We start from the raw sequence: 27382 nt of genomic DNA, 5'->3' as shown, positions 1-27382 counted from the left end.
GCTTCCTGGTTCTGCTCTCGTCGAATGACTCTTGACATTTATTCAACAACCTCGAACCGCTTTGCCTCGAATCCCTCCCTCCGCCATCCCTCCCTTCACCGTGTATGAACGTCCTGCCTCGCGCGCTCGCTAGACGTGCTAGGTACATACCAATTGCGACGCGGACCGCAATCGTATCCAACAGCCGCGCACGCCGAACTTTTGCTGAAGACGTTCCCTCGAAGCGTACACGATTCGAAAGCATGGCCAAGGACAAGGAAAGCAAGAGCAACATTGCTCTCAAGGTGCCCAAGGGCACAAAGGACTGGGAGGGCAAGGACATGGTCATCCGCGAGAAGATCTTCAACAGCATTACAAACGTCTTCAAGCGCCACGGCGCTGTCACGATTGACACGCCCGTGTTCGAGCTCAAGGAGATTCTGTCGGGAAAGTATGGCGAGGACAGCAAGCTCATCTACGACCTTGCGGACCAGGGTGGTGAGCTCTGCGCCCTACGCTACGACTTGACGGTTCCCTTTGCGCGCTGGCTCGCCATGAACCCTACCGTTTCGCAAATCAAGCGCTACCACATTGCCAAGGTCTACCGCCGCGATGCGCCTGCCATGACCAAGGGTCGTATGCGTGAATTCTACCAATGCGATTTCGATATTGCTGGACAGTGGGACCCCATGCTGCCGGACGCCGAGATTCTGCGCATTGTGACCGAAGTTTTTGAGGAGTTGGGCTGGAAGGGGAGGTACACGATCAAGCTGAACCACCGGAAGATTTTGGACGGAATCTTCGAAGTGTGCGGCGTGCCACAGGACAAGATTCGGACAATCAGCAGTGCAGTGGACAAGCTAGACAAAGTAGGACGGCCTCCAATTTGCATTTTGGTGATTCAATTGCTGATGTAATATCTAGTCTCCATGGGAAGAGGTCCGCCGCGAAATGACTGAAGACAAGGGACTCGACCCGGCCGTCGCCGACAAGATTGGCGAACTTGTGCGCCTCAAGGGCGGCGAGGACCTCCTCACCAAGCTCCTGTCGAACGAGACCCTAACAGCCAACGCATCGGCCCAAAAAGGCCTCGAAGACATGCGCCTCCTCTTTTCCTACCTCTCAGTATTCAACGTCATGGACAAGATTTCCTTCGACATGTCGCTCGCGCGCGGCCTCGACTACTACACGGGCGTCATCTATGAGGTGGTGACAGAAGGCTCGGCACCACCAGCAAACGCAGCAGACGGACCGAAACCGGACAAGAAGGACAAGAAGAAGAAAAAGGACGCCAACGGCGAAGACGACGACCAGTCTGACGACCCCTCGGTCGGCGTGGGCTCCATTGCAGCGGGCGGCCGCTACGACGAGCTGGTGGGCAAGTTCAGCGGCAAGGGCCAGGTGCCATGCGTCGGCGTATCGTTTGGCGTGGAGCGCATCTTTTCGCTGACCAAGAAGCGCATGGCCGAGGACGCGGCGGCCAAGGAGGTGCGGCTGACGGAGACGGACGTCTTCGTCATGGCCTTCGGCGGCAAGGGCTTCACGGGCCTGCTGCCCGAGCGCATGGACATTGCAAAGACCCTCTGGGACGCCGGCATCAAGGCCGAATTCACCTGGAAGGCCAAGCCCAAGCTCCCCGCCCAGTTCAAGCAGGCAGAGACCAACGGCGTCCCGTTTGTCGTCATTCTCGGCGAGGACGAGCTCAAGGCTGGCAAGGTCAAGATCAAGCAGATGGGCCTGCCCGAGGGCCACCCCGAGAAGGAAGGCGTCATGGTCGAGAAGGCTGACCTCGTGGCCGAGGTGAGGAAGAGGCTGGATGCATTCTACGGTGCTGAGCAGGCCGCTGAGCAAGTGGCCAAGCTGAGCGTTTAGACAAGATGGAGATGACGCAAGGAAAGAGGCGCCGGATTTCTGTAGACGTGAAATATTGCTGCACTTGAGCGAGATGGCGTGGGCGGAGCCAAAAGCATGTATGCAGGGGAAATGAATAAACGAATTCAAGTTTCAACTCAGCGTACAGAGGGAACTGCGAAGCTACTGGGTACTTCACCATCACAACATACGACCGACCAGATTTTTGGACACCAGAATTCCAACCATCAATTGTCTATAAAACCGGAAGAAGGACTGCTCAGCCACCATCTTCCACCCACTCTCTCAAGAGCCCCCAGCCCAGCAGCCTTAATGATACTCCGAGAGGAGGAAAAGCCGAGAGATCCAAAACACCGCCGCCACCACCGCCGTCCGCCGTTTATCACCCAAGTCGCCAACAACCATCCAGCCGCCAGCTCATCGTCATCAACACCGTCAAATCATAACCCTCGTTGAATCAACACGTGGGTGCGCAATGGGAAAGCAGTAATGCGATGTTGAGACCGCAGTGGGAGTGGGTGAGCAGTACAAGAGAAAAGCGAACAAGACTTGAGCAAACTGGAAAAGGTTTTCGGATCAAACGAACCATGTGCCTCATCGCGTTTTTTTCTGGCGTTGAGGGACGTTCAATATCTCGACTCGATGTCTGTTGGATTAATCGAGGTAGCCTCTCTTCTTTCCCGTGCTTTTCCCACCTTGAGTTAGGCCCTTGTCTCCTCAGTGCCCCCCCGGGTCCTTTTTCTTTTTCCAAAAGTTTTCGTATTAATTGTAGTATCCCGATATTTTTGACAGTCCTAAAATATGGTTTGTTTGGTAGTGGGTCCGCCGTGACGTCGTTAGGGTGGTTTACTAATTACAATAATGGATATTGTGGTGGAAGTGCGTATGCGCGTGCGTGTGTTGAAGCTCTCTCCGTAGTTTCTCACGTTTAATGGAGCAGGTAGTGCGTGGGTGAAGGATTATGTTCGCAGTGGCCATGTCGCAAACACCAAGTCTTGCAATGTCCGTTCCCTCCCGTCTTTGGCGCGAGTCGTCGATCTTCCTCAGCGGCTTTCTTTCCTGAACGGGGCAAGGCCTTGATGTTGGGCGTTTCTGCTTCTATGTCTGCGCAGCGCAGTAGTGATGGCCTGGTCGTCTCAATCGCTTTTCCGGCCGCCGTTGCCGTTGGCCATGGAGCGCGTGACGCGGCGGTCAGGCTCGACGCTGTTGAGCGACGTCTTTTCGCTCTCCTTGAAGCTGTCACGCCCTTGTGGGATCGTCAGGCAGTTAATGCCTAGGTACGTGCAGATGCTGTTAATCACCAAGACAGCCCACTTTGCATAGACGACGGCTGCGAAAACAAAGTATATCCGCAGATACCACAGCTCGAAGCTTTCTGTTACTGTCCAGCCGATGCCGAGGAATGGTAGGTTGACAATAATGGCACCCACAATCATGGGTACGAGCATGATGGTCCAGTAAGGAAAAGGTTGGCGCGTGAGATGGGCCAGGATGATTTTCGTCGTCATACGTCCAAAGACAAGGCTCATGATTACACACCAAAGAACAAGGTGGCCACCTGTCTTTTGTTTCGAGTCCCAATCTTCGAGGATGAATGAGTAAGGGCTACCGAGCCAGGCGCACGTCGCAGCGGTGAAAATAACAATCGGAGTCCACTCGTAGAAGACTGGGCCAACCGGGAGACCGTTGGCGCGTCGAGCCTTGACGACATTAACAACGCAAGCGGGGAGATGCGCAATGACGAAGGAGCTGAGGAGGATGGGAATCCAAAATTCGCGGAACGTCGTTAGGGGCGAAATGTAGTTCTCCAAAGAGGGGAAATATTTGATGAGGGAGGATGACCAAATTTCAGGACCGTACTGCGCCGACATGATCATCATCGAACACGCAATGATGAGACCCTCTGTTCAATTTTGATCAGCAATTGTAGACATTTCAGGAACCCCTGTGGTTCCAACTCATACTCGGGGCTCACCTGTGGGGCCGTTAAAGTATCCAAGATAGAGTGTATGTGTATGGTAAGTTTCCCACGTCGAGAAGAACATGGGCAAACAGGGAATCAAGGCGGTAAATGCGCCAGTCTTTGTCGCGCCGTATCCCATAGCAGCTGTCTCGAGCAGACTACCAAGAGTGCAGTTGAGAGAGTCGATGCCATGACTGCCAAGACGTCAGGACCAGGCAACACTTTTATTCCTGTTCTTTGCAAGAAGTACGTACTCAAACAGCTCGCCAAGTCCACTCGAAGTGCCGGTCCGCCGGGCTTGCTTTCCATCGACATTGTCCATGGTGGAGTACCTGCGAGGTCGGAATCAGTTTTTGCATGTGACTGGCGGGGCAGATGGTCGCACATCCAAAGACCAAACGCAAAGCTGTAGTAGACCCAATTGGGTGCCTGTTTCCATGAACCCACAGTCAGACCAGATTGTTTGTCAAGCATCATGTAGCGTGATTCGGCGCGGAGGGGATCGTACCGGTCCCACGAGATCAGGGACGTATAGCTCGAGCAGGCCTACGTTGGCCAGGATGAAGAAGAAGCCGAGCAGCGTGACCATATTTGGGGCGAGCCATAATGGCAGAATCTCGACAAAGGCATTCCACTATGAGCGGTAGGTAGACGTCAACAACGCTGATGGTCGCGGAGGGGCGGGTAGGCGCATACGTAGTGCTTGAGGATATACCGCGAGACGTAGCTCTTGTCGACACTAGAGTACTTGTACGTCTTCAAATGAGCCAGGGCCTCCTCGGACACGCATTCATGCGCAGCCGTGTCTGCAGCGGAGAAGGAATCGTCAGCAAGGGATTCGGGGCATGGAAGGAATGGATAGCTACATCGGCTCTGAATGTGGTCAGGAACCTGGGCCTCGAGGTCGCCGGACTTACTCTTCCCCATGCTGATAGGATCCTGGCTACGGGCGACTGCGGGCAAAGGGAAGGTGGAGCGGAAAAAGAAGAAGCGGAATCGCGGTCCTTTTGGTCTCACGCGGCCATGGACAGAAGCATCAGTGGTGATGCGCGTTGGGTGATCCAAGTTGAGAGCGGCCTCCCGGATATTGGTGAGGCCGAGGCAGAAGTCGCAGGGGTCTTTCCGCGCGACTCGCACATTGGCTGAGGTGGTGGGCTGGTCCCTCGGGTCCCTTTTTCGTTTGCGTCGCGTCTAGGGAAGCCCAATAGCCCCCATCTCTCATTCTCATTCTCTTTATTTCTCTCTCTCTCTCTCTCTCTCTCTCTCTCTCTCTCTCTCTCTCTCTCTCTCTCGCTTCATCAAAACATCACAAGTCTCGAGGCTGTGTCAGGCACCCCTGACTCGTGCGAGCCCCACGCTCACCTTGTTTTGTCCGCTTTTTGCTCCTGGCCTCGTCACCATCCCGGCAGCTGTGGCTGATGAGTTCATAGGGCAGTCATCCTGCTCGGTCCGTCCCCTGGAGATGCACGAATCCTGTTTGGGAAGGTCTACACCCCAGCAGACAGGCACGTTAACCTCCAGCCGCTGTCAACGACCCTGTCCGAACCCCAGATCGCCATCACGTTTACAGCAAGGACCGCAGAGTGATATGCAAGTGCAAAACCGTCTCTCATTATTACAATTACTTGGTACAACTGCCATCGTTCCACAGCTTCATGACCCATGTCTCGTTACCGTCGTCAATTCATGGACCTAAGGAAAAAAAAAAACCCCCGGTCAACGCCAAGTCTGGTCGCACACAGATTTCCAGTGCCGTGGCCTCTTGAAATCCCATCAGTGCTTGTCCTTTGAGGGGTTTTCCTGCAGTGACGCCGAGTGGGCTGGCCCTTGGACAAACACCCAGAGATAAGACCGAGGACGCCTCATCGCCCGGTGAAGGGGTTGGTGAGGTCATCTGCAGCGTTTCCAGCCGTCTCTCCAAGCGGGTTGTTGAGGCTACCGCCGGCGAGGTTGCCCACACCGTTTCTGATGTTCTTGATGTCCTCCTGGTCCGATGCTGGCATCTTGCTGATTTGATCTGCTGGCTGTCAGCACAGCTATCGGCGCCGACTTGGATCGAGTGCTTACTCTTGACCAGGTAAGAGGCCTTGTTTTCACCCATGGTTTTGAGGGCCTTTTCTTCCATTTCATGGCGGATGGCCGGTGGAATCCCAAAGAAGTAGATGTAGGCTGAGAGCGCGGCGATGATGCCGGCGATGATGGAGACGACAGTGGTTGTGGTAGGCATGGTTGGCGAATTCTCTCACAAGTCGAGTCGGCACAGGGACTCAAATGATAAACAGAAACTTTTGAACAGTCGAAGGGAGGGTTTGGTGACGACAGGGCAGTGGTGAGGGTATAAATCTTTGGACTTGGGCTATGACGTCTGCTTTCTTGGGATGCCGCGAAGCAGCTGGAACCTGATTAACCTGCTTTCTGACCCGTCGCCATGTCCTGCCGCTGTTGCACTGCAGACACAATGCGAGTTTCCCTTTGCAGAAAGCGCGTGTCATATTTAGATGGCTATATAGCGTCAAGCTGGGTTGGAGGCGAGAAGAGGAATGGAGGGGTCAAGGGAGCGAAGAGGAATAGAGGGGCCCAGGAAGCAGCAGTCAGGGTCCATGGTCAGGGGCATCGGAGGAGAGAGGCTCGCTCAGGTCGTCAGCCACGGCGCGCGCGTCTCGCAGAATCATGTCTACGACAGATCACTGAGGCGGCGATCTAGAGCCAAAGCAGTCTCAGCGCAAGCGGCTGGTGTGGTGTACTGTAGGCCAGCGCCTCAACTCAGCCTGGATGCACGGGTGCTGCGATGCGCAGGGCGGAAACGGCAGCCCCGCCTAAGTAGTTGCCAAGCAGATACGAATGGGCGACCCTCGACCTGCATTGCGCTACGCCTCGTCGATTTTCCATACATATTATCACTTCGCTGTAGCTCCTTCTCAATTCACCATTTTCTCTTCGTCGACCGCCCGCCGTCTTCAGCTTCTGTGTTCGGGCCGCCAGTTGGCGTTGTTTCTCCCCCTCCGCAATTGTTTCAACCTCGTCCTCACCTAGACCCCTTCGCTTTACCTACCTACATATTGCAGGCCTCCTCAGCCTGACGATAACACATTACCCATCATCCAACTCGGCGCGCAAATTCAAGCGCAACACATCTATCTGCAATGAGTCGTACGTCGCCACTTGCGCCTCCGCTCTCGTTGCATCTGCTCACCGTTTTCCCAGTTTCAGGCATGCTCAACCGGCTGCACGGCCAGCCCGAGAGTTACGACAAGAAGTTCGCACCCTACGCCCGCCCCAGCTCTCACACATACTGAACGATGCCCGCAGGTCCAGGTACCGCTTTGGAAAGACCCTGGGTGCCGGAACCTATGGAATTGTCCGCGAGGCCGAGTGCCCTGAGGGCCGAGTCGCCGTGAAGATCATCTTGAAGAAAAACATCAGGGGCAACGAGCAGATGGTGTACGATGAGCTGGAAATGCTGCAGCGTCTGAAGCACCCGCACATTGTCCGCTTCCACGACTGGTTCGAGTCCAAGGTATGAAACGTTCCGTTTCATTTGGCGCATCCATCGCTCACCAGCTGCCCCTTAGGACAAGTATTACATCGTCACTCAATTGGCCACCGGAGGCGAGCTTTTCGACCGCATTTGCGAGAAAGGAAGGTTTACTGAAAAGGATGCGGCCGAGACTATCCGTCAAGTCTTGGACGCCGTCAACTACCTCCACCAAAATAACGTCGTCCACAGAGGTATGCAACCCTGTTTGATGACCTGATGAACCACCCTGACCACGCATAGATCTTAAACCTGAGAACCTACTCTATCTCACCCGTGATGAAAACTCGTCCCTGGTGCTCGCCGACTTTGGTATCGCCAAGATGCTGGACTCTCCGGGAGAGCAGCTGACCACGATGGCCGGATCTTTCGGATACGCTGCCCCCGAAGTCATGATGAAGAAGGGTCACGGCAAGCCCGTGGATATGTGGTCTCTCGGAGTCATCACCTACACACTGCTCTGCGGTTACTCGCCCTTCCGCAGCGAGAGCCTGGCCGACTTGATCGAGGAATGCAAGAGCGGTCGTGTCATTTTCCACGAGCGTTACTGGAAGGATGTCAGCAAAGACGCAAAGGACTTTATCAACTGTCTTTTGCAACCGGATCCCAGCAAGCGTTCTACCAGTGAGGTGAGAAGATGCCAATGGATCTGAAAACTATTGATTCTGACGTCGAAACAGGAAGCATTGGCCCACACCTGGCTCAAGGGCGAGACGGCCAGCGACCACAACTTGCTGCCCGAGATCCGTGCCTACGTTGCCAAGGCTCGTCTGCGTCGCGGCATAGAGCTTGTCAAGCTCGCGAACCGCATCGAGGCGCTCAAGATGCAAGAAGACGAAGCGGAGGACGGGCCCGGCGAGGCAGATGTCCCCGCCAACGCAAAGGAGGCTGCAGGTGAGGCTCTTGCAGGACACGCAGGCGGTCAGGAACCTAAGGAAGCGTCAGAGGAACCGCAGGGGGCTCCTCACAAGAGGTCTCTAAGCAACTTTGCCAAGGGAGCCATTTTCCGCGAGGTTGTGCTGGCAAAGGTGCGCGAAATCAAGGAAAAGGAAGCGCAGGAGAAGTTTGAGGAAGATGCCAAGGGAAAGACATCATAAAGCTTTCAGCGGGGACAACGGGTTGAGAGGTATTGTTCCGGGAAGTCGTGACATGTGCAAAATGGCGGGCGGCGGGCTCCCACGAAGTTTTTAACGGAAGCAACGATACCCTGTAGGATGAACCAAATTAAAACACGTGAGGCACGAAGACGGGCACTCGATATTCGATAATGAGGAGAGTGAATGGCGTTGGCAAAGGAAAGGGCGGCGATGTTTGGGGCCTCGGTAGGTCACGTGCAGCTGGATTTAGGGCCCAAACAAGCCAAACCACCTCTCTTGGCACCGAGATTGAACGCGCGATAGAGTTGCTGCGGGAAACACGCTGTTGCGCACCACGCATCCATCCAGGCGCGATTCGCCGGCCTTCCAATCCCTTTTCCCAGGCGACTCGTCCGCCGCGACTGCATCGAGACCCATCATGGAGAGCGCTTCGAAGCGCAAGGCGTCGGCCGCGGGCTCGCCCGAATCCGAGGGTCGCGCGTCCAAGAGACAAAGAATGCCGGTGAGTGCATACGTCGCGACACCAAGTCTGGCGAGTCGAGTCGAGGCGGGCGCGGAGCATGGCGACGAGCAGCGGTCGGGGCCGAGTGATGCCCCCGGGAGAGTGAGGTGTTGAGCGGGAGAGCTTGACGCTTAACGGGCTTCGGCCTTGACCAGCACCAGGCAGTCCACCTACCCGCTCGCTCCCCTCTCCAAACCACCGCAGCTGGCGCCTGCAGCCCTTGAGATTACCCTGCCCGCTGCCACAACCGCTCAGGGAGCCCGACCCTGCGCCTTCAACGCTGACAAGATGCCCCGCCCCAGGACGCCGACGCCGAGAGGGAGACGCCCGAGACGACCTTTGACAAGGGCATCAAATTCGTCGAGACCATGAGGGCCGCCAAAGACAAGAAGTGAGTGCTGCTTGCTATCGGGCCTAAGCTCCATGTTACATCCAATGCCCAACGCATCGACTCGACTAACCACTGTCAATTGCAGCGGTCGCCTCATAGCTACCAACTTCCTCGAACTTCCCGATAGAGTATGTCGCTAACCAGCTGTTTACGACGCTGCCCGCCATCTGCTGACCGCATCCCTCCAGGACTCGATCCCCGAATACTACGAAGAAATTAAGCTCCCAATCGCTTTCAGCACCATTGAGGTACGCGCTCTTTCATCCATGGAATAAGCCAAGCCGCCCCGGAGGTTTACTGCCTCAAAACACGCATACTCTTTCCAAATGGCTTTTGGCAAAAATGGGTCAGCATATTAGCTAGAAGAGCTAGGGCTGCAGGACAAGCGTGCGTACAGATCATCGACTGACATGGCATTGTTCTAGGCCAAGCTCCACAATCGGGAGTACTCTTCGCTCGCTGAACTCGAGGGTGACGTCAAGCGCATGGTCCATAATGCCAAACAGTTCAATGACAAGAAATCCGCCGTCTACGAAGACGCGGAGCGCATACGAAAGACGGCGTCAAATTTCATGGTCAAGCACAATCCGGCCTACAAGAACCCTTCATATACGGCTGTCGCTACACCCATCCCAGGCGAAGATGCGACGAATGGTCATCAACTTACAGCGAAGCGCCAGCTGAGCGAGCGACCCAAACGGGCTGCAGCTGCAACCGCGCCCCATCCTGAACCGGAGCCAGAATCGCAACCAGACCCTACACCTTCCAAGACTCGACACTCGGAACGGCACGCTTCTCCTGCCAAGGAACCAGAGAAGGCAGAGACTGGCGAAACGGACTTTACCGGGAAGAATTTTCAAGAGGCGCAGGAGTTGTTGATCAAGGAGTTTATCGAATACGTCGAGCCCGAGTATGCTCACCTACTTGCAACGTGTAGACTTGGGCTAATAATTCCACAGTAGCGGCCTTCCCATCTATCAGCCATTTGTCCACCTTCCCTCGCGAAGCCTCAAGGAGTACTACTCCGCAATTAAAAATCCCATGTCTTTGGACCGAGTCCTTAAGAAGGTTCAAGGATTCATAGGTCGGTCTGCAGGCTTCAGTGGTATTAGCGAGTTCAAGACTTGGCATCAGCTTGAGGAATGCGTCTCTTTGATCTGGCGCAACGCGCGCGAATTCAACGAGGACGGAAGCGACATTTTCAATCTGGCGAACGAATTTGAGGTATAAGCATACGTGTGGTGATGTTCACGCAGTGCTGACTTGAAATAGGAGCACTTCAAGCAACGGCTTGAGGATGCTAAAGAAAAGGTCAAGGAGCCTGCGAAAACAACATTGAGGTTGAACATGAATGCGCAGCAGCAGAAGCCGTCGGGCATCAAGTTGCGTCTGGGTGGTAACAAGAGTAGTCCAGCTCCAGGCTCTGCGCCCGACACCCCTGTTGGAAGAAGCTCTGCCACTCCAGGTGTCATCGTTGACAATGAGGCACTGGAGCGGCAACAGCGCCAAGTACAAGCCGGTCTGAATGGACAACGACCTTCTTCATCTGGCGGCCAGGTAAGCAATCAGCCCATTCTAATCACGTATAGTATCTTACAATCGCAACAGGGAGCCTTGACTGCACGAAGCGGTTCAGCAGCATCTCCAGCACCAAACGGCGTGAAGAGCGAGACCCAGCCTGGGCAGTCCCCGGCGCTTGAAACAATACGTCCCTCCAGTATCGCTCCAGATTCCAGGCCGTCAACCTCTCAGCTCACGGCTTCAATGCCGCCCCCAAACAGCGCCACCCCTCGTCCGCCCAGCGCCTCACCATATGCCAATGGCCATGCTCCTATGCAGCAAAGTCATTCCCACATGGGCACACCTTACCACCCGGCGAATGGATATGACAACAAATACCGACAACCTGGAAAGTGTATGTTCAACCTCGTCGGAGTTTTGCCTTGGCTAACATTGTATCCATAGCTGTCGCCGATGCCCTTCTTCCCAACATCATTATCAATACCCATCCACAGCTCAATGTTGCTCGGCCGTTCAAATTCAATATTCCTGCATCGCCGAAACTCGCCCAGCAATCTGTCACCATTTCCCTGCCCGGGTCCCACACCTCAATTCAAATACAACCACACGTTCCAGTCGCTTTAACACAGCGTCCTTGGCGGATTTTTGTCACAGTAAACAACACCCGCATCAACCAAGTTACCAACCTGGAAACACGTGGTGAGAAGGGTCGCCCCGTCTACGAAGCTCGTATGCAGCCAGGCGTAAATCGCGTCGACATAGAGGTCATTGCGGCCACCGGGTCGGCAGGCAAGCCAAAATCAGAGGGCGTGGAGATCGAGAAGTGCACCATTTTCGTCAATCTAATGAGGCCTTGAGGACGACATGGGATATCGAGGTCGAATTCAGGCCTCTTTCCCTGATGTGGCGGTCGTTGCGCGCGTCGGATGCAAAGGCGTCCACGTTGAACACTTCACGAAGCAAGCGCCTCACCCACTGGCGCCCCTAAATCGAGTCACGAAGACGACGACGACGAGCGACATTTCGCCTCCTCATCACCACCACCATCCCCATCTTTCTTCTATCATACCAGCCATTGCTCTCCCCTTTCGAGCAGCAGTGAAGCAAAGGACAGGCGCTGGTATCCATCTATGCCCCTTCGAAATGCCTTGTTTTCTTCTTTCGGCCTTCTTTTCAGCAGCAGCAGTACCCCTACTTAAGTATCTCTGTTTTTTTCTGCATTCTTCGGGGTTGTTCGGTTCGGGGGTTTTAAATCGGTCAGGTCAGTCAGTAGTCGGTCGGCTTTGCACGCCAAGCAGCAGCAGCAGCAGCAGCAGCAGCAGTGCAATGGTCTTTTCGAACACATGTGCGCGCTTAATATGGGCGTGGCTTGCTCGGGCTGAATGGTGGACTGGTGTCCTGAGTTGCTTCTGTCGTTGTGGTGGTGGTACGAGAGAAATCGGAAAGCGGAAATCGAAATCGAGTTCAAGTCAGCTAGCTAGCAGTAGTGGTAGAGCATGCATGCGAGCTAGAAAGCGAGTCAGTGGTATATCAAGACAGAAGAAGACAGATATTCGTCATCTCTAACTTTGTTTCCTTGACTTTGCTCTCGTGGTGTTTGTTTCTGCCTACGAATTTAATCATCATCTGGAGCGAGTTCACATTTCATGCACTGCATTTGTCTAAACCCATCTCTCTGTCACAACACAACCAGAAGCGCACAAGATGGACAGATAAAAGCGCAATGGCAAATCAATTGGATAATGGAGCATAATCTAGGTACACATCTCTCTTTCTCTTTCTCCATCTCCAAGTCTCAAGCGGCCCAAGGAAAAAGAAAAGGAACAATCAGGGTATAAAGGTATGTAGCAAAAGAAGAATAAGGAGAAGACAAAGCGGCAGAGATGATCGCTTTCGTTGACGGAGATGCAGTTGATACTCCAGTAAAGACTACTACTGCTACCTGCAACAAGACCATGAATGACGATGAATGGGACGAAGAGAAAGAAGCATGAGGAGGATCCAACAAAGGGAGAAAAAAATTCTTGGCTTGATCGAAAGCATGTATGTACCACTGTGCGTGCCCGCTCCACAGAGAGCACGCCAACATGCGGCGGTCCCAAAAGTACAAAAGAGCCCAACGCCGGGGCGCCTTGCTCATCCAACAGATTTTCCAAGCGGCATGCTAAACGCCGTCTGGTTCCAATAAGGGGGGTTGAAGTGAAAGAGAGGGTGAACGAGAGAGTGGAAGGGGAGTGGTTATCGATTGATGTCGAAAAGGGGAGGCCTGCCATCCCATACACCAGGCGCCTTCCTCCGATTACGCCTCATCCATCAAGTCCCTGATTTTGGCATAGAAACTAGACGGATACTGGCGAATCTCATCTTCTGTCGGCATGGGGCGCGACTGATCGCGGAAGCGGTCGGCGACGCGCTGAATGATTTGGCCGAGCAAGGCTTCGGGAATCTTCAAGTCGTCGCCGGCATCCGGGTAGAGGAATTCGTCGCGCTCGCTGAGCATCTCTGGAATGGTGGGACGGCGCGTCGGGTCGCGCTGCAAGCAACGCTTGAGTGTTCGCCTCAGCCCAACGGGTATGCGCACGTCACCAAGGCCATGTGATGGGAATTCGATGCCGACGTTTGGGTTTACAATGGCCATAACTCGGTGGATTTGGTTGGCAATGTGTGCAAAAGGCGGACGACCGTATACCATTTGGTACAGAATACACCCTAAGCTCCACACGTCACTCGGCTTGCCGAGCTTCATGCAGCGACCAAGAGAGGAGTCGCCATTGGGACCGTGGCGCGAGCTCGCGTTGGCGTCTTGCAGAGATTCGGGGGACATGTAGTTTGGTGTGCCAACGTGGGAATCCCGGTGGACGTTGACCGTGTGTTCAATGTCAATGGCATTCGCAATGCCAAAGTCAATGAGCTTCAGACGGCCTTGAATCAGCAGGAAATTTGCTGGTTTAAGATCTGAGTGGACAATGTCGTGTTCGTGTACAGATGCAACGGATTCGAGCATTTCCTTCCAGTAGTACCGTGTAAAGGAAAGATCCAGGCGAGCGTCTTCCGGATCAATTTTTATGCGTAATATTCTCGCCAAGTCGGATTCTCCAATGTCCATGAGCTATATTGCAAGTCAGCAACCTCGACCATGTTGAACTGAATCGGGTTTCACTTACCACACTCAGAATCTGCTTCTCTTCATCTACCTCCCAATCAAACAATCGTACAACCCTCTCAACGCCCTCTAGTTTTCTCAACAAGTCGATCTCGCCCTTGTACCCGCGTACTGCATTTTCATCTGCATCCTCCAGTTTTACTCTTTTGAGCGCAAACAGTTTCCCGTTTTCAGCCATAACCCGGTAGACATCTGAACTTCCTCCTTTTCCAATTCTGCCAATTTCTTGATAGGGCTTGCCATTGACCACAAATGCCCTTCGTCGTTTCTTTTGCTTCACAGTCGAGGCTCCACCCGCTGAAGTTGCCGTCTCCAAGACTGACATCTTTGGTGGTGGCGGTGGCGCAGGACGAAGTGGCGTATTCACACTGACCGGGGCCAATGGAGCCGGCTTGTGGTCATGATTGGATGATGGCCTAGAAATTTTGTCGGCCTTCATGACAGAATCCTTTAGACTCGAATCCTTCATCATCGAGTCAACCTTTGCTGACGAATTGACACGCATGACGGATTCTGCTTTTGCGTGTGCAACGTTGATATTTTCTTGGTCTTGCGAGGGGCTTGTGATGCGGACGATTCGAGGGCTACTGGCTCTCGCCTGGGGGCTTCGGGCCTGCGGACTGCCTCCATGTTGCAAGTCCATGTTGTCGTCCATGATTGATTGCTGCTGCAGATCCTCGTCACCTTGCGGTGTTCGTCGCAGCCTGCGCATCGGTGCACCACGCAATGGGACTCGTTTTATTCGCAGTGACGGCGCGGGCGTGATGCTATCCTGCATTGGTGTATCGGTATGGCCAAGGGAATTTCTAGATATACGGAGCTTTGGAGGACCTCTAGCTTGACGATCAGGCGAACTGGGCCCGTCTTGACCGAGTAGTGCGCGGGTATAAGGATTTAGCTTCATGGGCGCTTCGATCTCGTCTTCATCTGAGCTGTCGCCGATGTCGATGCGCTGCATCATTGGCGCATTTGCGGTGAAGCCATGGGATTGTCCTAGGAGTGCTATGGGCGATTCGCGCCTGCTCTGATGGAGCGAGCTGTGCATTGAGCTCTGGCGGGATATGCGCCCGCCATTGCTGTACGAGGATAGAGGAGTCGGAGATGCGGCGGCCATGGCGGAGGTCATTGGTGGCAGGCCGGAGTATATATGTGGATGTGCGAGACCAGGCGACCGGTGGTAGCGAATGCCGAGTGTGTGTGCTACCTTTCCATATGGGATAACGGGAGGCTAGACAGGGTGGCGGGAGTGTTGGTTTGGTGTCGTCGCGTTGGGTTGATGGAATTGCAGGCCGAGGCGGCGTCTTCGCGAGATTTACGTGAGAGTCGGCAAGCGGTCGGCTGCCGGGGCAACCACGACCAACAACACTGATCGAACACGTGATGACGCATTTTGGTCCCCACCCACCGTCCCTTGCAGCGGAGCTCTCGGAGTCTTTTGAGCCATAGAAGGTATCCGAATCCGGACTCGGATGTTCAGTGCAGCAGTGCAAAATGTGTTTTTCATTGACAACATAGGCAAGCGCGAGGACTAACGTCTAATGCAGCCACACCCACACCCAATATACCGGTACACACCAATCCCTCTACAGGTAGTGGTACATGCAACAGATGTCAAAGAGCCTCTCGTGAACGCCAAAATTCCAATCGAAACCAGACAGACCTCCATAAAGATCCCAAGCTCGTGTTGCCATCCCCAAAAAACACGGGACAAAAATGCTCGCTCATTGAGACTGGTCAATCGCAACTGCGACGACGACGCAAATGTCGTCTGGTTTCCCTCCATGCCAATTTTCAGACGGGTAGTATTTCTGAACTTCCTTTGCAAAAGGCCCGTCCCGTCGACTGTTGAGACTAGCCTCCTTGGCTGCTCCGGTTACTGCAATAGCAAGGAGGGCCTGAAGAGTGTTGTTCTCCGACTTTCCAATGCCTCCCTTTTCAGTGAGAGAGCGGAGATTGGGGTCGACGATGAGCTCGTTTTGAGTGTCAGACCATCCGCCCAAAGTCGTCATGTTTCTAGCGATGATGGACAGAACATCCTGTGGGCTTAAGTTGTCCCACACACCATCCGTCGCAAAGACCAGGACATCTCCGTGCTTGACTTTGTGCTGGGTTACGGCAGAGTCCTTTGGCGTCTCAGCATGCGCCGTCGATCCGCCAAAGAGCTTCATTTGTTCCAGCATGACTTTCGGGATTTTGGACATCTGGTATGGCGTGTTGAATGCATGGGTCTGAGGAGGGCTGAAGTAACGAACGGCGTTGAGCCCAAGATGGATGAATCCCGAATCGCCCAAACTGCAACAAAGTCAGCCACTCAGCATCAAACCATTACCCATTGCGGTGCTCACTTGGCAACTTCGACAGTGCCGTCTTCCTCGGCTGCAGCTATGCAGGCCGTGCTCCCTCCCCCAAGAATTGAGTCGTCTCTCATGACATTTTCGTATCCTATTTGAAGCAGGTCCTTGGGATGGAGGGGACCGTCGGCAAAGCCTTCTGGATAGCCATTGGCAGCGACGGCCATGTAATCGCAAAGGCCGTGGGCGAAGTCGGCGGGATCGACGCCAGACTCGACCCATCCCCCCACGCCGTCGGCTACTCCAAAGGCGACTGCGCCAGTGTCGCCAATCTGATTGACAAAGAATGCATCTTGGCCGCTCAATGGTCGCCGCTTTCCTCCCTTGCCCGTCAGCCGCACGAAGGGGTTGTGGTTGAACAAGTTGCGCTCTGGACTGTATCGCACTCCCTTGGCAGTATACGAAGCGGATATACGGTAGGTAAAGCTCGAGTTTTGCGACGCGTTCCGCGTCGTCGTACCGAACAATCGTTTAAGGGAATCGCCGGCGATGCTTCTGGGTAGGTGTTGTCGGTCGAGGATGGATGGAAGGCTGGGAATCGCTGAACATAGCCACGGTGAGCGGCTGCAGAGACCGGCTCTAGCAGAAGCGGCGAGCTTGCGCGGGAGCTGCTGTCCGGCGAAGCTCATGGCTATGAGGAGGACGACGAGTGAGACGAGTAGGCGGGTGGTCGCACGCATGAGCGACGGTCCGTCTAGGCAGCGCACATTACAGCCAATGGCGGACAATGGGTGTGGAAAGGATGGGGCTTGTGAAGAGAAGCAAGAGGCAAGAAAATATGGGAAATCGAAATGGTTGAAACGACAAACAACCTGACAGTGCGAATGAAGGCTGGCTGTGATGTCAAAACGGTTAGTTCCGCATGTCCGCTCCTCTCAGCCTGAGCAGCGCGGAGCGGACGCAGGAAAAGCTTGTTTTCTTCGTAATTCCGCCGCCATGGCGCGCCGTCCCGCGTCCATCTACGTTGACGGCCCACTCGAGACTTCTAACTCCACCACATCCCATCGCACGTATTTAGTCTTGACCTCCTCGGTCTTTGCAACGAAACTAGATCAGTCTCTCGCCAATCCGCCAAAATGATGCACCCAGCGCGGCAGGCCTACGTCGAGGAGGAGCACGACGAGGTAAGCTACCTGTTTCCATCCGGTGTTTGCCTGCGACCACACCGTGTTTACACATTTGTCTATATATAGAAGGCGCTCTTCCGCAACCTTCGCGACAACTGCTCGTGTGAATAAGGTGCTGATGGGAGTCGCTGCGGACAGGACACCAACATGGGTGGAATCGACTTGAGCAATATCCGTAGGTGATTTCCTGCCGACTGCTGTCCGTTTGCCTGCTTACAGTCTATACAGCAATCGACCGCGATTATGCCATGCCCTCTGGCGCAACTGGTGTGCCGTCTGAAAAGGCCTCAGCAATTCTCGCGCAATTCGAGCGCAAACGTCTAGCAGCAACCATAGCAGTGCCAACGGACGACACCAGGGTACGATTACGTTTGCGAGAGCTCGGCGAACCCATCACTCTCTTCGGCGAAGGTCCAGCAGATAGAAGAGATCGTCTGAGAGAGCTCCTCACCGTCCAAGCTGAATCGGGTCTACAAGATGGCGAAGGCGATTTGCACATGCAAGATGCGCAAGCGGAAGACGAAACGGGCGGGGAGAATGAGGAATTCTACACCGAAGGGCTGGACGAGCTTCTTGCTGCACGAAAGGACATTGCACGGTACTCGCTGCCCCGCGCGCAACACCGCATTGCTTATCAAAAGATGGAGAGCAGCATACCGCTGCGCACCCATGTCAAGCACCGCAAGGCCATTAAGGAAAGACTCTCGGACTTCGACCTCTATGGATCTCAAATTGCTGGTGACCGGCCCGTCAGTATCGCACGCTTTTCGCCCAACGGTGAAATGATAGCTGCAGGCAACTGGGGGGGTGGGATCAAGCTGCTGGACGTTCCCAACTTGGAAGAAAAGGCTGTCTTGAGGGGACACAACGATCGCATAGGCGGCATCTCTTGGTTCCCCGGTGCAACACTTCCCGACAGCAATGTCTCCTCGTCGTCAGTCAATCTGGCATCCAGCGGCGGCGACGGTCAAATCCATCTCTGGTCCCTCGAACAAGACACCCCCATTTCGACCTTGTCAGGCCACACTGGACGCGTCTGCCGAACCGAGTTCCATCCATCGGGCAGGTATCTGGCATCGGCATCATTCGATACGACGTGGCGCTTATGGGACGTGAACACGACGACGGAGCTTCTTTTGCAAGAGGGTCATTCCCGCGAAGTCTACACGGTGAGCTTCAACACGGACGGCTCCCTTATCGCCAGTGCCGGGCTCGACAGCATCGGACGCATCTGGGACCTGCGGACCGGCCGCATGGTCATGCTCCTCGACGGCCACATCGCACCCATCTACGGCCTCGACTGGGGCGCCGACGGCTACCGCGTCCTGTCAGGCTCAGCCGACGGCTTCGCCAAGTGCTGGGACGTGCGCGCCGTGCGTGAAATGGGCAACATTGGCGCCAACCGGGGCGGCGTGACGGACTTGCGCTGGTTCAAGGGCATCGACGGGCCGGCAAAGGGCTTCGTGCCCGAAAAGGATGACGGCGGCAACGTGGTTCCCAAGAAGGCAGGCACGTTTTTCGTTAGCTGCGGCTTCGACAAGAGCGTCAACGTCTTTAGCGCCGACGACTGGGCTGTCTGCAAGCCGCTCAAGGGCCACTCGGGCAATGTGCTCAGCGTCGATATTAGCAGCGATGCGAAGTGGATTTGCAGCTCCGGTCACGATAGGACTGTCAAGCTGTGGGCTCGTGACGACGGCGAGGGGCTTTGATGCGAGGCAGTTCATTTGCTGCGTAAGAAGAAGGCCGTAGAAACACTTGATGACGGCAGCTGAGGTAGAGAGTACGTAGGGACAGCAAGAGGAATAAATGATACCCTTGACAATCAATTTCTCTGCGCGCGATGCATATCCTTCTTTTCCCTGCGATCATCTCATGCATCACAACACAAAAAGTGTCTCCAGCCGTTCTCTTCCACGGAGCACACAACCAAGAACAAATTGAACCGCACGGCTCCTAGTCGGTCAATCTCCAAACGCCCCCAACTCTCCGACTTCTCCGTTTCCTCAGGCAAGTCGAGCCGAGCCGGTCCAGCCCCACTCTCTCTCACTCACTCACACACACACTCTCTCTCTCTCTCTCGCCTGCAGATAAGGCATCGTACGGAACAGTCGGGTCCGGCACGACAAGAGGGAAAAAAAAAAAGAAAAAAAAAAGGCTAACTCATGATCCAGAAAACAAGAAACGAAAGCAAGAAAGAAAGAAAAAGGTAAACGGTGGCCGAACCCGGTCCCAGCCGGCCGTCCCGGTGGCAGGGCGGCATGAATGCAATGCGTAATGTAATGCAAGATTGGCCAAGCGCAAAAGCTAAGCTTGTATCATAAAAGCTTTTTTTCCAAGTTCGTTCACCTGTTGTGTTGTTGCTGGGGTAAGTTGGTTGTGTTGGATGCTGCATGTGTTGGTTGGTTCGATTGGCGGCGTGGGTTGGGCGTGTGCGTATTGGGGGTTTGTGCGAGTTTGATGAGATGGGGTGAGCGGGTGGTGCGTGACTTTGCGTGTATGTGTGTATATCTGTGTGTGGGTGTACTGAGTAAGTGGTGATTTCCATCAGGTGGACATGACATGGCGAGTTAGGTAGATGTCTGGGACAGACAGGTCGTCGCTCGCTCAGAGAACGCATCAAGAGACCTGTAGTTACTTTGAAGTGTGCACGAAACCCCCCCCAAAGGTCGGGTTCAAAGTGGTCCAGCCCGTACTTTCAACCGAGGCAGTGACAGATTGACGTGGTTGAATCACCTGCAATGGTTCTACGCTCACCTTCGAAAACCCGGATTCTGGGAAGGCGGCTAGCTGTGTTGGGAGTCGAGATAGTTACGGTGACAGTTGATTTCCTGGTTTCATCGGGATACCGATGTGTCATAGAGCCGCGCTGCACGACTGTGGAAAGTCAAAGATGGCCTAGTTATTTGTTAGGGTGCTTGTGAAACCCACGATGTTGGTGTGGGCTGCACCACCACGCGTTGCGAAAAATGGACTGATGGACGACAAAGAAGTTGCGATCACCAACACTGTGGTTTGCTTCTTTCAAGGGCTTGTTCGAGACCAAGGGAAGTAAATGGGTACAGCTTGGAATCCTGTTTGTTGTAGAACTGGTAGATTGAGTGTATAAAACGTGTAGGCGATCTGATATTTTTGCGTTGGCTGCCACAGCTCAGATCGTCGACCACAGAGTTCTCCTCAGTCTTCTGCTTGGCAGTGAAAATGACGACTATTCTCTACTTGTTGGTCTCTCTCATTGTGTGGGTCAGTGCGATGCCGCTGGCAAGGTTCGCAAGGCGACATGATCCGGCCGCGACACCCATTCATCTACAATATGGCCTGGATCCGGATGGTTCGTACAAGTGCGGCGACAAGACCTACTCGGGCCACGAAATCTTTCTCGCGGCGCAGTATGGCATCAATCTTCTCAACGCTGACGAAAGACGCGGCAGTAAGTCGACCACTCCGGATATGTGGCCATGTCATTGATGTTTTGACGCTTCTCCAGAGGGTCGGTATCCCCAAAGCTTCAATGATGATGATGCCGAGAGCCGAGGCATCAAGTTTCCGAGTTACTGTCCGGCAAACAGCATGCGCTACGAGTTTCCGCTCGCCAACGGCCTGCCATACAACGGCGGTCCGGACGATACAAACGCAGGCAACGAGCGCGTCGTGTTTTTCTACCGCGACGGCGACGTTGGATTCGACAACCATCCTGTAGCTTCTTTTTGCGGGATCGTGACGCGCAAGGGCGCAGAGCCCAACGGTTTCGTCTTGTGCTAGGTCATGGGATGGATCTTCAGGGCGCAGGGCTGGGTCGAGTTTCTTGAAGATTGCAGTCACGTCGTCGTCTTTGGCGAGACGCACGTCCAGGGTGTGTTATCCAGCGCCGATCAGTTGCGGGAAACCACGTGGTGTCGGTTGGATCTGCAGACAGGCGTCCACGTCGTGAATGAGATGAGAGAATTCCAGGCCAGCAATGATAAAGAATCGATGAAAGAATGAGGAAAGAGAATAAATAGCAGAGGTGTGTTAGTGGGTGGCACAGCATTGGAGAGATGCAGGCGCGAAGCTTCCAGGCGGGAGCGCCTCATGCAGAATCGAAGCATCATGTCGCCGTAACCTACCTCGGCTAAGAGCGACTAAACCAAAAAAGGCAGCAATGCAGCTCTGCCCAGACGTAGGGTTCGGGAGAGGTGCCGGTAATCTCCTTGGCGCGGCTCAGGTCGCAACGCAGTCGACCTGGATGCTCGAGAACTAACCCGACCATGACGGACGACGTAGTTAGCAGACGTCGTGGGCTGATGGTATTTGTTGTCGCAACCCGTCGCTTCTGGTCAGCTAGCTTCTGCACCGGCCATGCGACGAGACGCGACTGGAGTGGACTGAGCGCCGCATTAAGATGAGCCTTTGCGTATTCGCAATGACATGACAGTATCTTCAGCCTTCAGCCTCTCGGTTGCGATGAGGCTCAGCAGGGTGTGGAGCGTTGTGGGTACGCCCTTCTGACACGTCTTCCAGGCTTTGGATGTTGCGCGGCGACGAGTGGCTGAGCTGGGCGAAGAGCAGAGCGGAGGCTGAGAGACGGGACTCCTGGACAGGCGGGTGGGTGGGGGTGAGCAAAGCAGTGCAGCGCTTCCTTGTGATCAGCGCCGGGCGGCAGCCTGCCGGAGGTGCTTTGACTGACAGACCCAGCCAGTGGTACAAAACTGCCCGCGGCCCCGATTCCCTTCCTTGCAATCTCACATCCTGACCCTTCAGTCTCCGCATCTCCGCCTCTCATCCATCCTCTTCGCTCGCCACAACCTACCTCGACTGCCAGCTTTTGTTCGCCCACCTGTCAGTTTTGGCCCCTGTCGCACATCTCTTCGCTCCTCCGCTGACCTTTGCCATGGACTCGACGACAGCCTCCCAAACCTCCTGCAAGCAAAATGTCCAACCAAGGCTATTACCAGGGTGGCCCTCAGTACCCGCCGCAGAGGTGAGCACCGTTCCTCTTGGCAACGCCCTAGTGCGCGTGCAAAATACTGACGATTGCGACAGCTATGGCCCTCCCCAGCCGGGCTACGGCCAACCTCCCTACGGCGGCTACCCGCAGCAACCTGTACCGTCACCTACTTCCCCTTGGATCCAAGCGCCGTCGCTGACAAGATCCGTACAGATGCAATACCAGCAGGGCCCTCCCCAACAGGTTATTGTGAAAGAGAAGAAGGACCGCGGCTGCCTTGGCACCTGTCTTGCAGTTCTTTGCTGTTGTTTCGTCTGCGAGGAGGGTTGTGAGTGTTGCGCAGAATGTTGCGAGGTGAGCCAAATCCGACACTTCTGGGTCTCGAGACGAGCACGGCTAACACGACTCTAGTGCGCCGAGGAGTGCTGTTAAGCGCTCCGTGCCGCAATCGACCAACGGCCTTTGTGCGCCGATCCCCCAATATACGCAACTCACGCCCGAGTTTACGACTTGTCAAGGACCGTCTCCCCGACCCGTCCTGACACTACAATGATACCCGACACCCGGTACAATTTCTGGCTTGGGTAGAGACCTGGAGAGACAGAGAGCACATGTGTGCTGATTGTTGTTGGTGACCAGTGTGGAAGATGCTTGGTTTGCTGTGGTGACAGGCGTTTGCGCAGCACCAGTTGACTTTGCGGGACTGCTGTTCGAGAGACATGAATTTCTCCTTCTACTGGGCTTCTCTTCATGACTGAATATTCTACGTATTTGTTTCACAAGGCAATAATGCTCAATTTCTATTTGGCCCTACCAAAAGCCTGGATTGTCAGTGAATGCGCATGGCGAAATCCGTTACAGAGACCTTGCGACAAGGCTAGAAAATATATGAACGGCAAGGCTATGACGGGCCGAATTTCAACGGCTGAATCGCCCATGAAACTTTTGGAAAGACGTCAGTCTGAGGTGCATTGGTGCTGCCCTCTCCCTCACTTCACACCCGAAGGCGGGCGGTGGCCGAAAGTCTTGGCGCGGGACCTGTCCAAAGCTCCAGGTGGCTTCCTCCTGGTTACGCGGCTTCACCTGTCGGGGCAAGCTGGCCAACACCACAACCAACACTCCAGTTGCACCCTCCTTTGCAATTGCTCTACCATGGCTGACGCCGCGGAAAAGAGCGCCTTTCTGCAGGGCGTCACGGGTAGAAATACCCGTGGCATGCTCCGCATCATCATTCTGGTCACAATCGCCGCCGCTGCAGTAGCTAGTCGTCTGTTCAGTGTAATCCGCTTCGAGAGCATCATCCACGAATGTAAGCCCAAAACAATCCGTCTTGCCATTTGGGCCGATGCTAACCTTTGTCCCAGTCGATCCTTGGTTCAACTTTCGCGCGACAAAATACCTCGTCCAGCACGGCTTCTACAAGTTTTGGGATTGGTTCGACGACAGTACGCGTCCTTGCCCGAACATGGACCCCTCTGGATCATCGCCCTGTCACAATATCGAGCCAATTGCTAATGCGGCTTTACAACAGGAACATGGCATCCTCTTGGAAGAGTTACTGGCGGTACGCTGTACCCGGGCCTCATGGTCACCAGCGGCGTCATCTACCACATTCTCCGCTTCTTGACAATTCCCGTTGACATTCGCAACATCTGCGTGCTGCTTGCGCCCGCCTTCTCAGGCCTCACCGCTTTCTCTACGTATCTCCTGACCTCGGAAATGTCTGAGTCGCCTTCGGCTGGACTCTTGGCTGCAGCTTTTATGGGCATCACCCCCGGCTACATTTCGCGGTCTGTTGCTGGAAGCTACGACAACGAGGCCATTGCCATTTTCCTCCTTGTATTCACCTTCTTCCTTTGGATCAAGGCTCTCAAGAACGGTTCCGCCCTGTGGGGTGCCTTGTGCGCGCTGTTTTATGGCTACATGGTGTCGGCGTGGGGAGGATACGTCTTCATCACCAATCTGATTCCTCTGCATGCCTTTGTCCTCATCTGCATGGGACGCTACAGCCCACGCCTTTACGTCAGCTACACCACATGGTACGCCCTGGGAACGTTGGCCAGCATGCAAATTCCGTTCGTCGGATTCTTGCCCATCAGGTCTAGCGAGCATATGTCTGCCCTTGGTATGGTTCTTTGCCCAATTTCCCCCCCTCAGTGATACTAACATTTTGCGCAGGTGTTTTCGGACTGCTTCAAATTGTAGGCTTCACCGAATTCGTGAGGGCGCAGCTCCCTAGCAAGCAATTCCAGGCCTTGTTGCGGGCTTTGGTGCTTGCAGTTTTTGTCGTCGGTTTCGGTGGTCTCGTTCTCCTCACCTTCTCTGGTGTCATTGCCCCCTGGACCGGCCGCTTCTACTCCCTCTGGGACACCGGATACGCCAAAATTCACATTCCCATCATTGCGTCGGTCTCGGAGCACCAACCGACTGCCTGGCCAGCCTTCTTTTTCGATCTCAACCTGCTCATCTGGCTCTTCCCCGCGGGTGTGTACATGTGCTACCGCAAGCTCACGGACGAGCAAGTCTTTGTCGTCATTTACGCCGTCTTGTCGAGCTATTTCGCTGGCGTCATGGTCCGTTTGATGTTGACATTGACTCCGATTGTTTGCGTCGCCTCGGCCATGGCTCTTTCGCACATTTTGGATGCCTACCTCGTTGTGGATAGCCCCAAGCCGTCGACCAAGATTTCAGCCAAAGAAAATGGCCACACCACGGAGGAAATCGCCTCGAGCTTCTTGCCGGCATCTCTCCGGTCCACTCGCAGCCCAGTGGTTGGTATCTACTCTTACGCTTCGAAGCTTACTGTCGTGGCCACCACCACCATTTACCTCTTGCTCTTCGTCCTCCACTGTACCTGGGTCACTTCCAACGCGTACTCGTCTCCTTCGGTCGTTTTGGCCAGCAAACTCCCCGACGGGAGCCAGCACATCATTGATGATTATCGTGAGGCTTACTACTGGCTGCGCCAAAACACCCCGGACAACGCCAAGATCATGTCTTGGTGGGACTACGGTTACCAGATCGGTGGAATGGCAGACAGGCCTACGTTGGTCGACAACAACACTTGGAACAACACCCACATCGCAACGGTGGGCAAGGCCATGAGCTCTCGCGAAGAGGTCAGCTACCCTATCATGCGCCAACACGAAGTTGACTACGTCCTTGTTGTATTCGGTGGTCTGCTTGGCTACTCTGGTGACGATATCAACAAGTTTTTGTGGATGGTCAGGATCGCTGAGGGGATCTGGCCCGATGAGGTCAAGGAACGCGACTTCTTCACTTCAAAAGGCGAGTACCGCGTTGACGACCAAGCTACGCCTACCATGAGGAACAGTCTGATGTAAGTTTTACGCCTTCTGTGCGCCATGATGGCTGCTGACAATACCACAGGTACAAGATGTCCTACTACAACTACAACTCCCTGTTCCCCTCTGGCCAGGCCACTGACCGTGTCCGTGGCTCTCGCCTTCCTGCTGAGGGTCCTCAACTCAGCACTGTGGAGGAGGCTTTCACCAGCGAAAACTGGATAATTCGCATTTACAAGGTCAAGGACTTGGATAACCTTGGTAGAGACCACGCCGCGGCCATGGCGTTTGACAAGGGCAACAAGAAAAAGAGGACTGCGAAGAAGAAGGGTCCCAAGACCTTGCGGGTCGAGTAGTGTGACTTTCTTTCTTGTTAGACACTTGCCTGCATCGATATTTGAACGAGCATAGAATGTACAGTCTAAAAAAGAAGCTTCATTGAGGGAGCGTCAAAACTCAAATCCAACTCATCCCAATCAGTAGCCTTTGGGCTGCCCAGTCTTTTTTCAGTTGTGATGTCTTTGGCATCTGATCTATGTTCCCCGGACTTTTGCTAACTTCTCCATCTCGTCCGTACTGTTGTCACACCAAGGGATTCAATCTTTGCGAGGATTCCGCACCACCATCTCCTGTTCAGTGAAACAGGGGGACTGCGATTGGCCGTTGTCAAAGAGGGAGGTTCCTGAGATGAAAAGCATGCGAAGTACCGTCGCGGTCTGGGACCCCCGGATACCTTGGTAAGAGGAGCTTGGGAGACGCTAGCCAGAGGTATCATCCCCTGCTAATGATGAACTTCACGCCGAACGCTTGTCGCGGCGAAAGTGGATGTTTTGCAAGACATGGAGACGACATCGGCTTGTGCCTATCTAAATCCTTCACCGCAGCGTCACCGGTGCACCTCTTCGAAAGCACGGCCAACACGACTTTCTCAACCCACCTGCACACGCCTTTGTCCTCGCTCATCCTTTCCGACTTCGTCCTACCAGGCGTCTACGTGATGCAGCACGCGATCATCGATGACCTGCTCGCGCATCGGACAGGCATGCCGCGGCATGAGAATCTTCATTGTAAGAACTGTTACAACGACATCGACTTTGGGACACACCCTCTCGATTCCCATGACGTAGAAAAAGAAGGTACTTTGGCCACAAAAACATCGTCACCGCATCTTGAGTAAAATTCCATATCTCTAAACATTTCTAGGCTATTTTGTTTTCTGGCGGCAGCTTGGAGCAAGAAAAGCGGGAATCTAGGACAGGACGACACTGTGTGACATCTCGCCCGAATACCTGTAGTTGACATGGCAAATCGCCCCGGGCAATCTTGACGATTGTTGACAACGCAAAGCAATCGCCGCAACGTCCCACTCACACTGATCCGTGACTGTGTCATAGATTAGAACAGAAGAACGATGGCACCCAGGGAGACTTTGCCGCGATATTGTCTCGCGCAGAAGTCTAAACAACATGGTTATAATCTGGTTTTGGCGTTGGGAGGTAGCTCGAAATAGGGGGGAAGGCACCCGGGACGACGTCGTCACGACATCGTCTTGTGCGCACTGCTTTCGCCCCCCATCTACCACCAACCACCGACAGCAACATAATCGCAGAGAAAAAAAAAAAAAAAAGGCCTTGAAACTGTTTTTGGCATTG

At 54.3% G+C, this 27382-nt stretch overlaps 13 protein-coding genes across 13 annotated transcripts; 8 read left to right on the top strand and 5 right to left on the bottom strand.

Annotated features, from left to right (window-relative positions):
- Positions 1 to 242: 242 nt before the first annotated feature.
- IWZ02DRAFT_377716 (histidyl-tRNA synthetase mitochondrial precursor) lies at positions 243 to 1851 on the top strand (the record flags this gene model as incomplete). Its single annotated transcript, XM_066764961.1, has 2 exons — positions 243 to 848; positions 904 to 1851. 2 exons carry the CDS (start codon positions 243 to 245, stop codon positions 1849 to 1851), a joined length of 1554 nt encoding a protein of 517 aa, XP_066623068.1.
- Positions 1852 to 2885: 1034 nt separating this feature from the next.
- On the bottom strand, positions 2886 to 5038 carry IWZ02DRAFT_256380 (ethanolaminephosphotransferase 1). Its single transcript, XM_066763268.1, has 7 exons — positions 4681 to 5038; positions 4511 to 4620; positions 4323 to 4448; positions 4200 to 4243; positions 4069 to 4146; positions 3827 to 4008; positions 2886 to 3754 (listed from the first exon to the last, which is right to left on the bottom strand). Exons 1-7 carry the CDS (start codon positions 4739 to 4741, stop codon positions 2988 to 2990), a joined length of 1368 nt encoding a protein of 455 aa, XP_066623067.1. The 5' UTR covers positions 4742 to 5038; the 3' UTR covers positions 2886 to 2987.
- Positions 5039 to 5676: 638 nt separating this feature from the next.
- On the bottom strand, positions 5677 to 6041 carry IWZ02DRAFT_469436 (uncharacterized protein; the record flags this gene model as incomplete). The annotated part of the gene is made up of 2 exons (XM_066768716.1): positions 5677 to 5831; positions 5882 to 6041. 2 exons carry the CDS (start codon positions 6039 to 6041, stop codon positions 5677 to 5679), a joined length of 315 nt encoding a protein of 104 aa, XP_066623066.1.
- A 985-nt stretch (positions 6042 to 7026) lies between these two features.
- Positions 7027 to 8446, top strand: IWZ02DRAFT_376500 (Ca/Cm-dependent protein kinase A; the record flags this gene model as incomplete). The annotated part of the gene is made up of 5 exons (XM_066764890.1): positions 7027 to 7070; positions 7124 to 7331; positions 7387 to 7543; positions 7593 to 7978; positions 8030 to 8446. The coding sequence occupies 5 exons, from the start codon at positions 7027 to 7029 to the stop codon at positions 8444 to 8446; spliced, it is 1212 nt and encodes a 403-aa protein (XP_066623065.1).
- A 418-nt stretch (positions 8447 to 8864) lies between these two features.
- IWZ02DRAFT_481648 (Bromodomain-containing protein) lies at positions 8865 to 12177 on the top strand (the record flags this gene model as incomplete). The annotated part of the gene is made up of 9 exons (XM_066769127.1): positions 8865 to 9050; positions 9251 to 9339; positions 9425 to 9467; positions 9528 to 9587; positions 9765 to 10249; positions 10299 to 10563; positions 10612 to 10896; positions 10948 to 11254; positions 11305 to 12177. The coding sequence occupies 9 exons, from the start codon at positions 8865 to 8867 to the stop codon at positions 11715 to 11717; spliced, it is 2133 nt and encodes a 710-aa protein (XP_066623064.1). The 3' UTR covers positions 11718 to 12177.
- IWZ02DRAFT_450666 (uncharacterized protein) lies at positions 12159 to 12593 on the top strand. The gene has a single exon (XM_066767483.1). It carries the CDS (start codon positions 12187 to 12189, stop codon positions 12424 to 12426), a length of 240 nt encoding a protein of 79 aa, XP_066623063.1. The 5' UTR covers positions 12159 to 12186; the 3' UTR covers positions 12427 to 12593.
- Positions 12594 to 13103: 510 nt separating this feature from the next.
- IWZ02DRAFT_256315 (kinase-like domain-containing protein) lies at positions 13104 to 15289 on the bottom strand. Its single transcript, XM_066763267.1, has 2 exons — positions 14025 to 15289; positions 13104 to 13969 (listed from the first exon to the last, which is right to left on the bottom strand). Exons 1-2 carry the CDS (start codon positions 15147 to 15149, stop codon positions 13160 to 13162), a joined length of 1935 nt encoding a protein of 644 aa, XP_066623062.1. The 5' UTR covers positions 15150 to 15289; the 3' UTR covers positions 13104 to 13159.
- Positions 15290 to 15505: 216 nt separating this feature from the next.
- IWZ02DRAFT_450664 (phosphatase 2C-like domain-containing protein) lies at positions 15506 to 17247 on the bottom strand. The gene is made up of 2 exons (XM_066767482.1): positions 16369 to 17247; positions 15506 to 16315 (listed from the first exon to the last, which is right to left on the bottom strand). The coding sequence occupies exons 1-2, from the start codon at positions 17052 to 17054 to the stop codon at positions 15745 to 15747; spliced, it is 1257 nt and encodes a 418-aa protein (XP_066623061.1). The 5' UTR covers positions 17055 to 17247; the 3' UTR covers positions 15506 to 15744.
- A 61-nt stretch (positions 17248 to 17308) lies between these two features.
- Positions 17309 to 19580, top strand: IWZ02DRAFT_450661 (WD40-repeat-containing domain protein). Its single transcript, XM_066767481.1, has 3 exons — positions 17309 to 17498; positions 17640 to 17676; positions 17730 to 19580. The coding sequence occupies exons 1-3, from the start codon at positions 17451 to 17453 to the stop codon at positions 19208 to 19210; spliced, it is 1566 nt and encodes a 521-aa protein (XP_066623060.1). The 5' UTR covers positions 17309 to 17450; the 3' UTR covers positions 19211 to 19580.
- A 1119-nt stretch (positions 19581 to 20699) lies between these two features.
- Positions 20700 to 21613, top strand: IWZ02DRAFT_481644 (uncharacterized protein; the record flags this gene model as incomplete). Its single annotated transcript, XM_066769126.1, has 2 exons — positions 20700 to 20928; positions 20986 to 21613. The coding sequence occupies 2 exons, from the start codon at positions 20700 to 20702 to the stop codon at positions 21258 to 21260; spliced, it is 504 nt and encodes a 167-aa protein (XP_066623059.1). The 3' UTR covers positions 21261 to 21613.
- Positions 21238 to 21723, bottom strand: IWZ02DRAFT_256151 (uncharacterized protein). The gene has a single exon (XM_066763266.1). It carries the CDS (start codon positions 21526 to 21528, stop codon positions 21277 to 21279), a length of 252 nt encoding a protein of 83 aa, XP_066623058.1. The 5' UTR covers positions 21529 to 21723; the 3' UTR covers positions 21238 to 21276.
- Positions 21724 to 22408: 685 nt separating this feature from the next.
- IWZ02DRAFT_490269 (uncharacterized protein) lies at positions 22409 to 22857 on the top strand (the record flags this gene model as incomplete). The annotated part of the gene is made up of 4 exons (XM_066769652.1): positions 22409 to 22458; positions 22521 to 22581; positions 22639 to 22719; positions 22837 to 22857. 4 exons carry the CDS (start codon positions 22409 to 22411, stop codon positions 22855 to 22857), a joined length of 213 nt encoding a protein of 70 aa, XP_066623057.1.
- Positions 22858 to 23507: 650 nt separating this feature from the next.
- Positions 23508 to 26209, top strand: IWZ02DRAFT_401483 (oligosaccharyl transferase stt3 subunit). The gene is made up of 5 exons (XM_066765630.1): positions 23508 to 23734; positions 23790 to 23870; positions 23957 to 24550; positions 24604 to 25765; positions 25816 to 26209. Exons 1-5 carry the CDS (start codon positions 23578 to 23580, stop codon positions 26084 to 26086), a joined length of 2265 nt encoding a protein of 754 aa, XP_066623056.1. The 5' UTR covers positions 23508 to 23577; the 3' UTR covers positions 26087 to 26209.
- Positions 26210 to 27382: the final 1173 nt, after the last annotated feature.

Source organism: Phyllosticta citriasiana (genome assembly GCF_038021145.1).
Source record: "Phyllosticta citriasiana strain CBS 120426 chromosome Unknown IWZ02scaffold_6, whole genome shotgun sequence".
In the NCBI taxonomy this organism is placed as follows: Eukaryota; Fungi; Ascomycota; class Dothideomycetes; order Botryosphaeriales; family Phyllostictaceae; genus Phyllosticta; species Phyllosticta citriasiana.
Note: the sequence above shows the minus strand (reverse complement) of the source record. Positions and strands in the feature narration are given on the sequence as shown.

Excerpts from the sequence above, each read along its gene's own strand:
- IWZ02DRAFT_256380 (XM_066763268.1), bottom strand. The coding sequence starts at position 4,741 with ATGGGGAAGAGTAAGTCCGGCGACCTCGAGGCCCAGGTTCCTGACCAC. Across the intron at positions 4,449-4,510 it reads GGTATATCCTCAAGCACTAC|TGGAATGCCTTTGTCGAGAT; the intron begins GTATGCGCCTAC and ends TACCGCTCATAG. Across the intron at positions 4,147-4,199 it reads TTTGCGTTTGGTCTTTGGAT|GTACTCCACCATGGACAATG; the intron begins GTGCGACCATCT and ends CCGACCTCGCAG.
- IWZ02DRAFT_450666 (XM_066767483.1), top strand. The coding sequence starts at position 12,187 with ATGGTCTTTTCGAACACATGTGCGCGCTTAATATGGGCGTGGCTTGCT.
- IWZ02DRAFT_256315 (XM_066763267.1), bottom strand. The coding sequence starts at position 15,149 with ATGACCTCCGCCATGGCCGCCGCATCTCCGACTCCTCTATCCTCGTAC. Across the intron at positions 13,970-14,024 it reads AGAAGCAGATTCTGAGTGTG|CTCATGGACATTGGAGAATC; the intron begins GTAAGTGAAACC and ends CTTGCAATATAG.
- IWZ02DRAFT_450664 (XM_066767482.1), bottom strand. The coding sequence starts at position 17,054 with ATGCGTGCGACCACCCGCCTACTCGTCTCACTCGTCGTCCTCCTCATA. Across the intron at positions 16,316-16,368 it reads GGCACTGTCGAAGTTGCCAA|TTTGGGCGATTCGGGATTCA; the intron begins GTGAGCACCGCA and ends ACTTTGTTGCAG.
- IWZ02DRAFT_450661 (XM_066767481.1), top strand. The coding sequence starts at position 17,451 with ATGATGCACCCAGCGCGGCAGGCCTACGTCGAGGAGGAGCACGACGAG. Across the intron at positions 17,499-17,639 it reads TCGAGGAGGAGCACGACGAG|GACACCAACATGGGTGGAAT; the intron begins GTAAGCTACCTG and ends CGCTGCGGACAG. Across the intron at positions 17,677-17,729 it reads AATCGACTTGAGCAATATCC|CAATCGACCGCGATTATGCC; the intron begins GTAGGTGATTTC and ends CAGTCTATACAG.
- IWZ02DRAFT_256151 (XM_066763266.1), bottom strand. The coding sequence starts at position 21,528 with ATGCTGTGCCACCCACTAACACACCTCTGCTATTTATTCTCTTTCCTC.
- IWZ02DRAFT_401483 (XM_066765630.1), top strand. The coding sequence starts at position 23,578 with ATGGCTGACGCCGCGGAAAAGAGCGCCTTTCTGCAGGGCGTCACGGGT. Across the intron at positions 23,735-23,789 it reads CGAGAGCATCATCCACGAAT|TCGATCCTTGGTTCAACTTT; the intron begins GTAAGCCCAAAA and ends CCTTTGTCCCAG. Across the intron at positions 23,871-23,956 it reads TTGGGATTGGTTCGACGACA|GAACATGGCATCCTCTTGGA; the intron begins GTACGCGTCCTT and ends GCTTTACAACAG.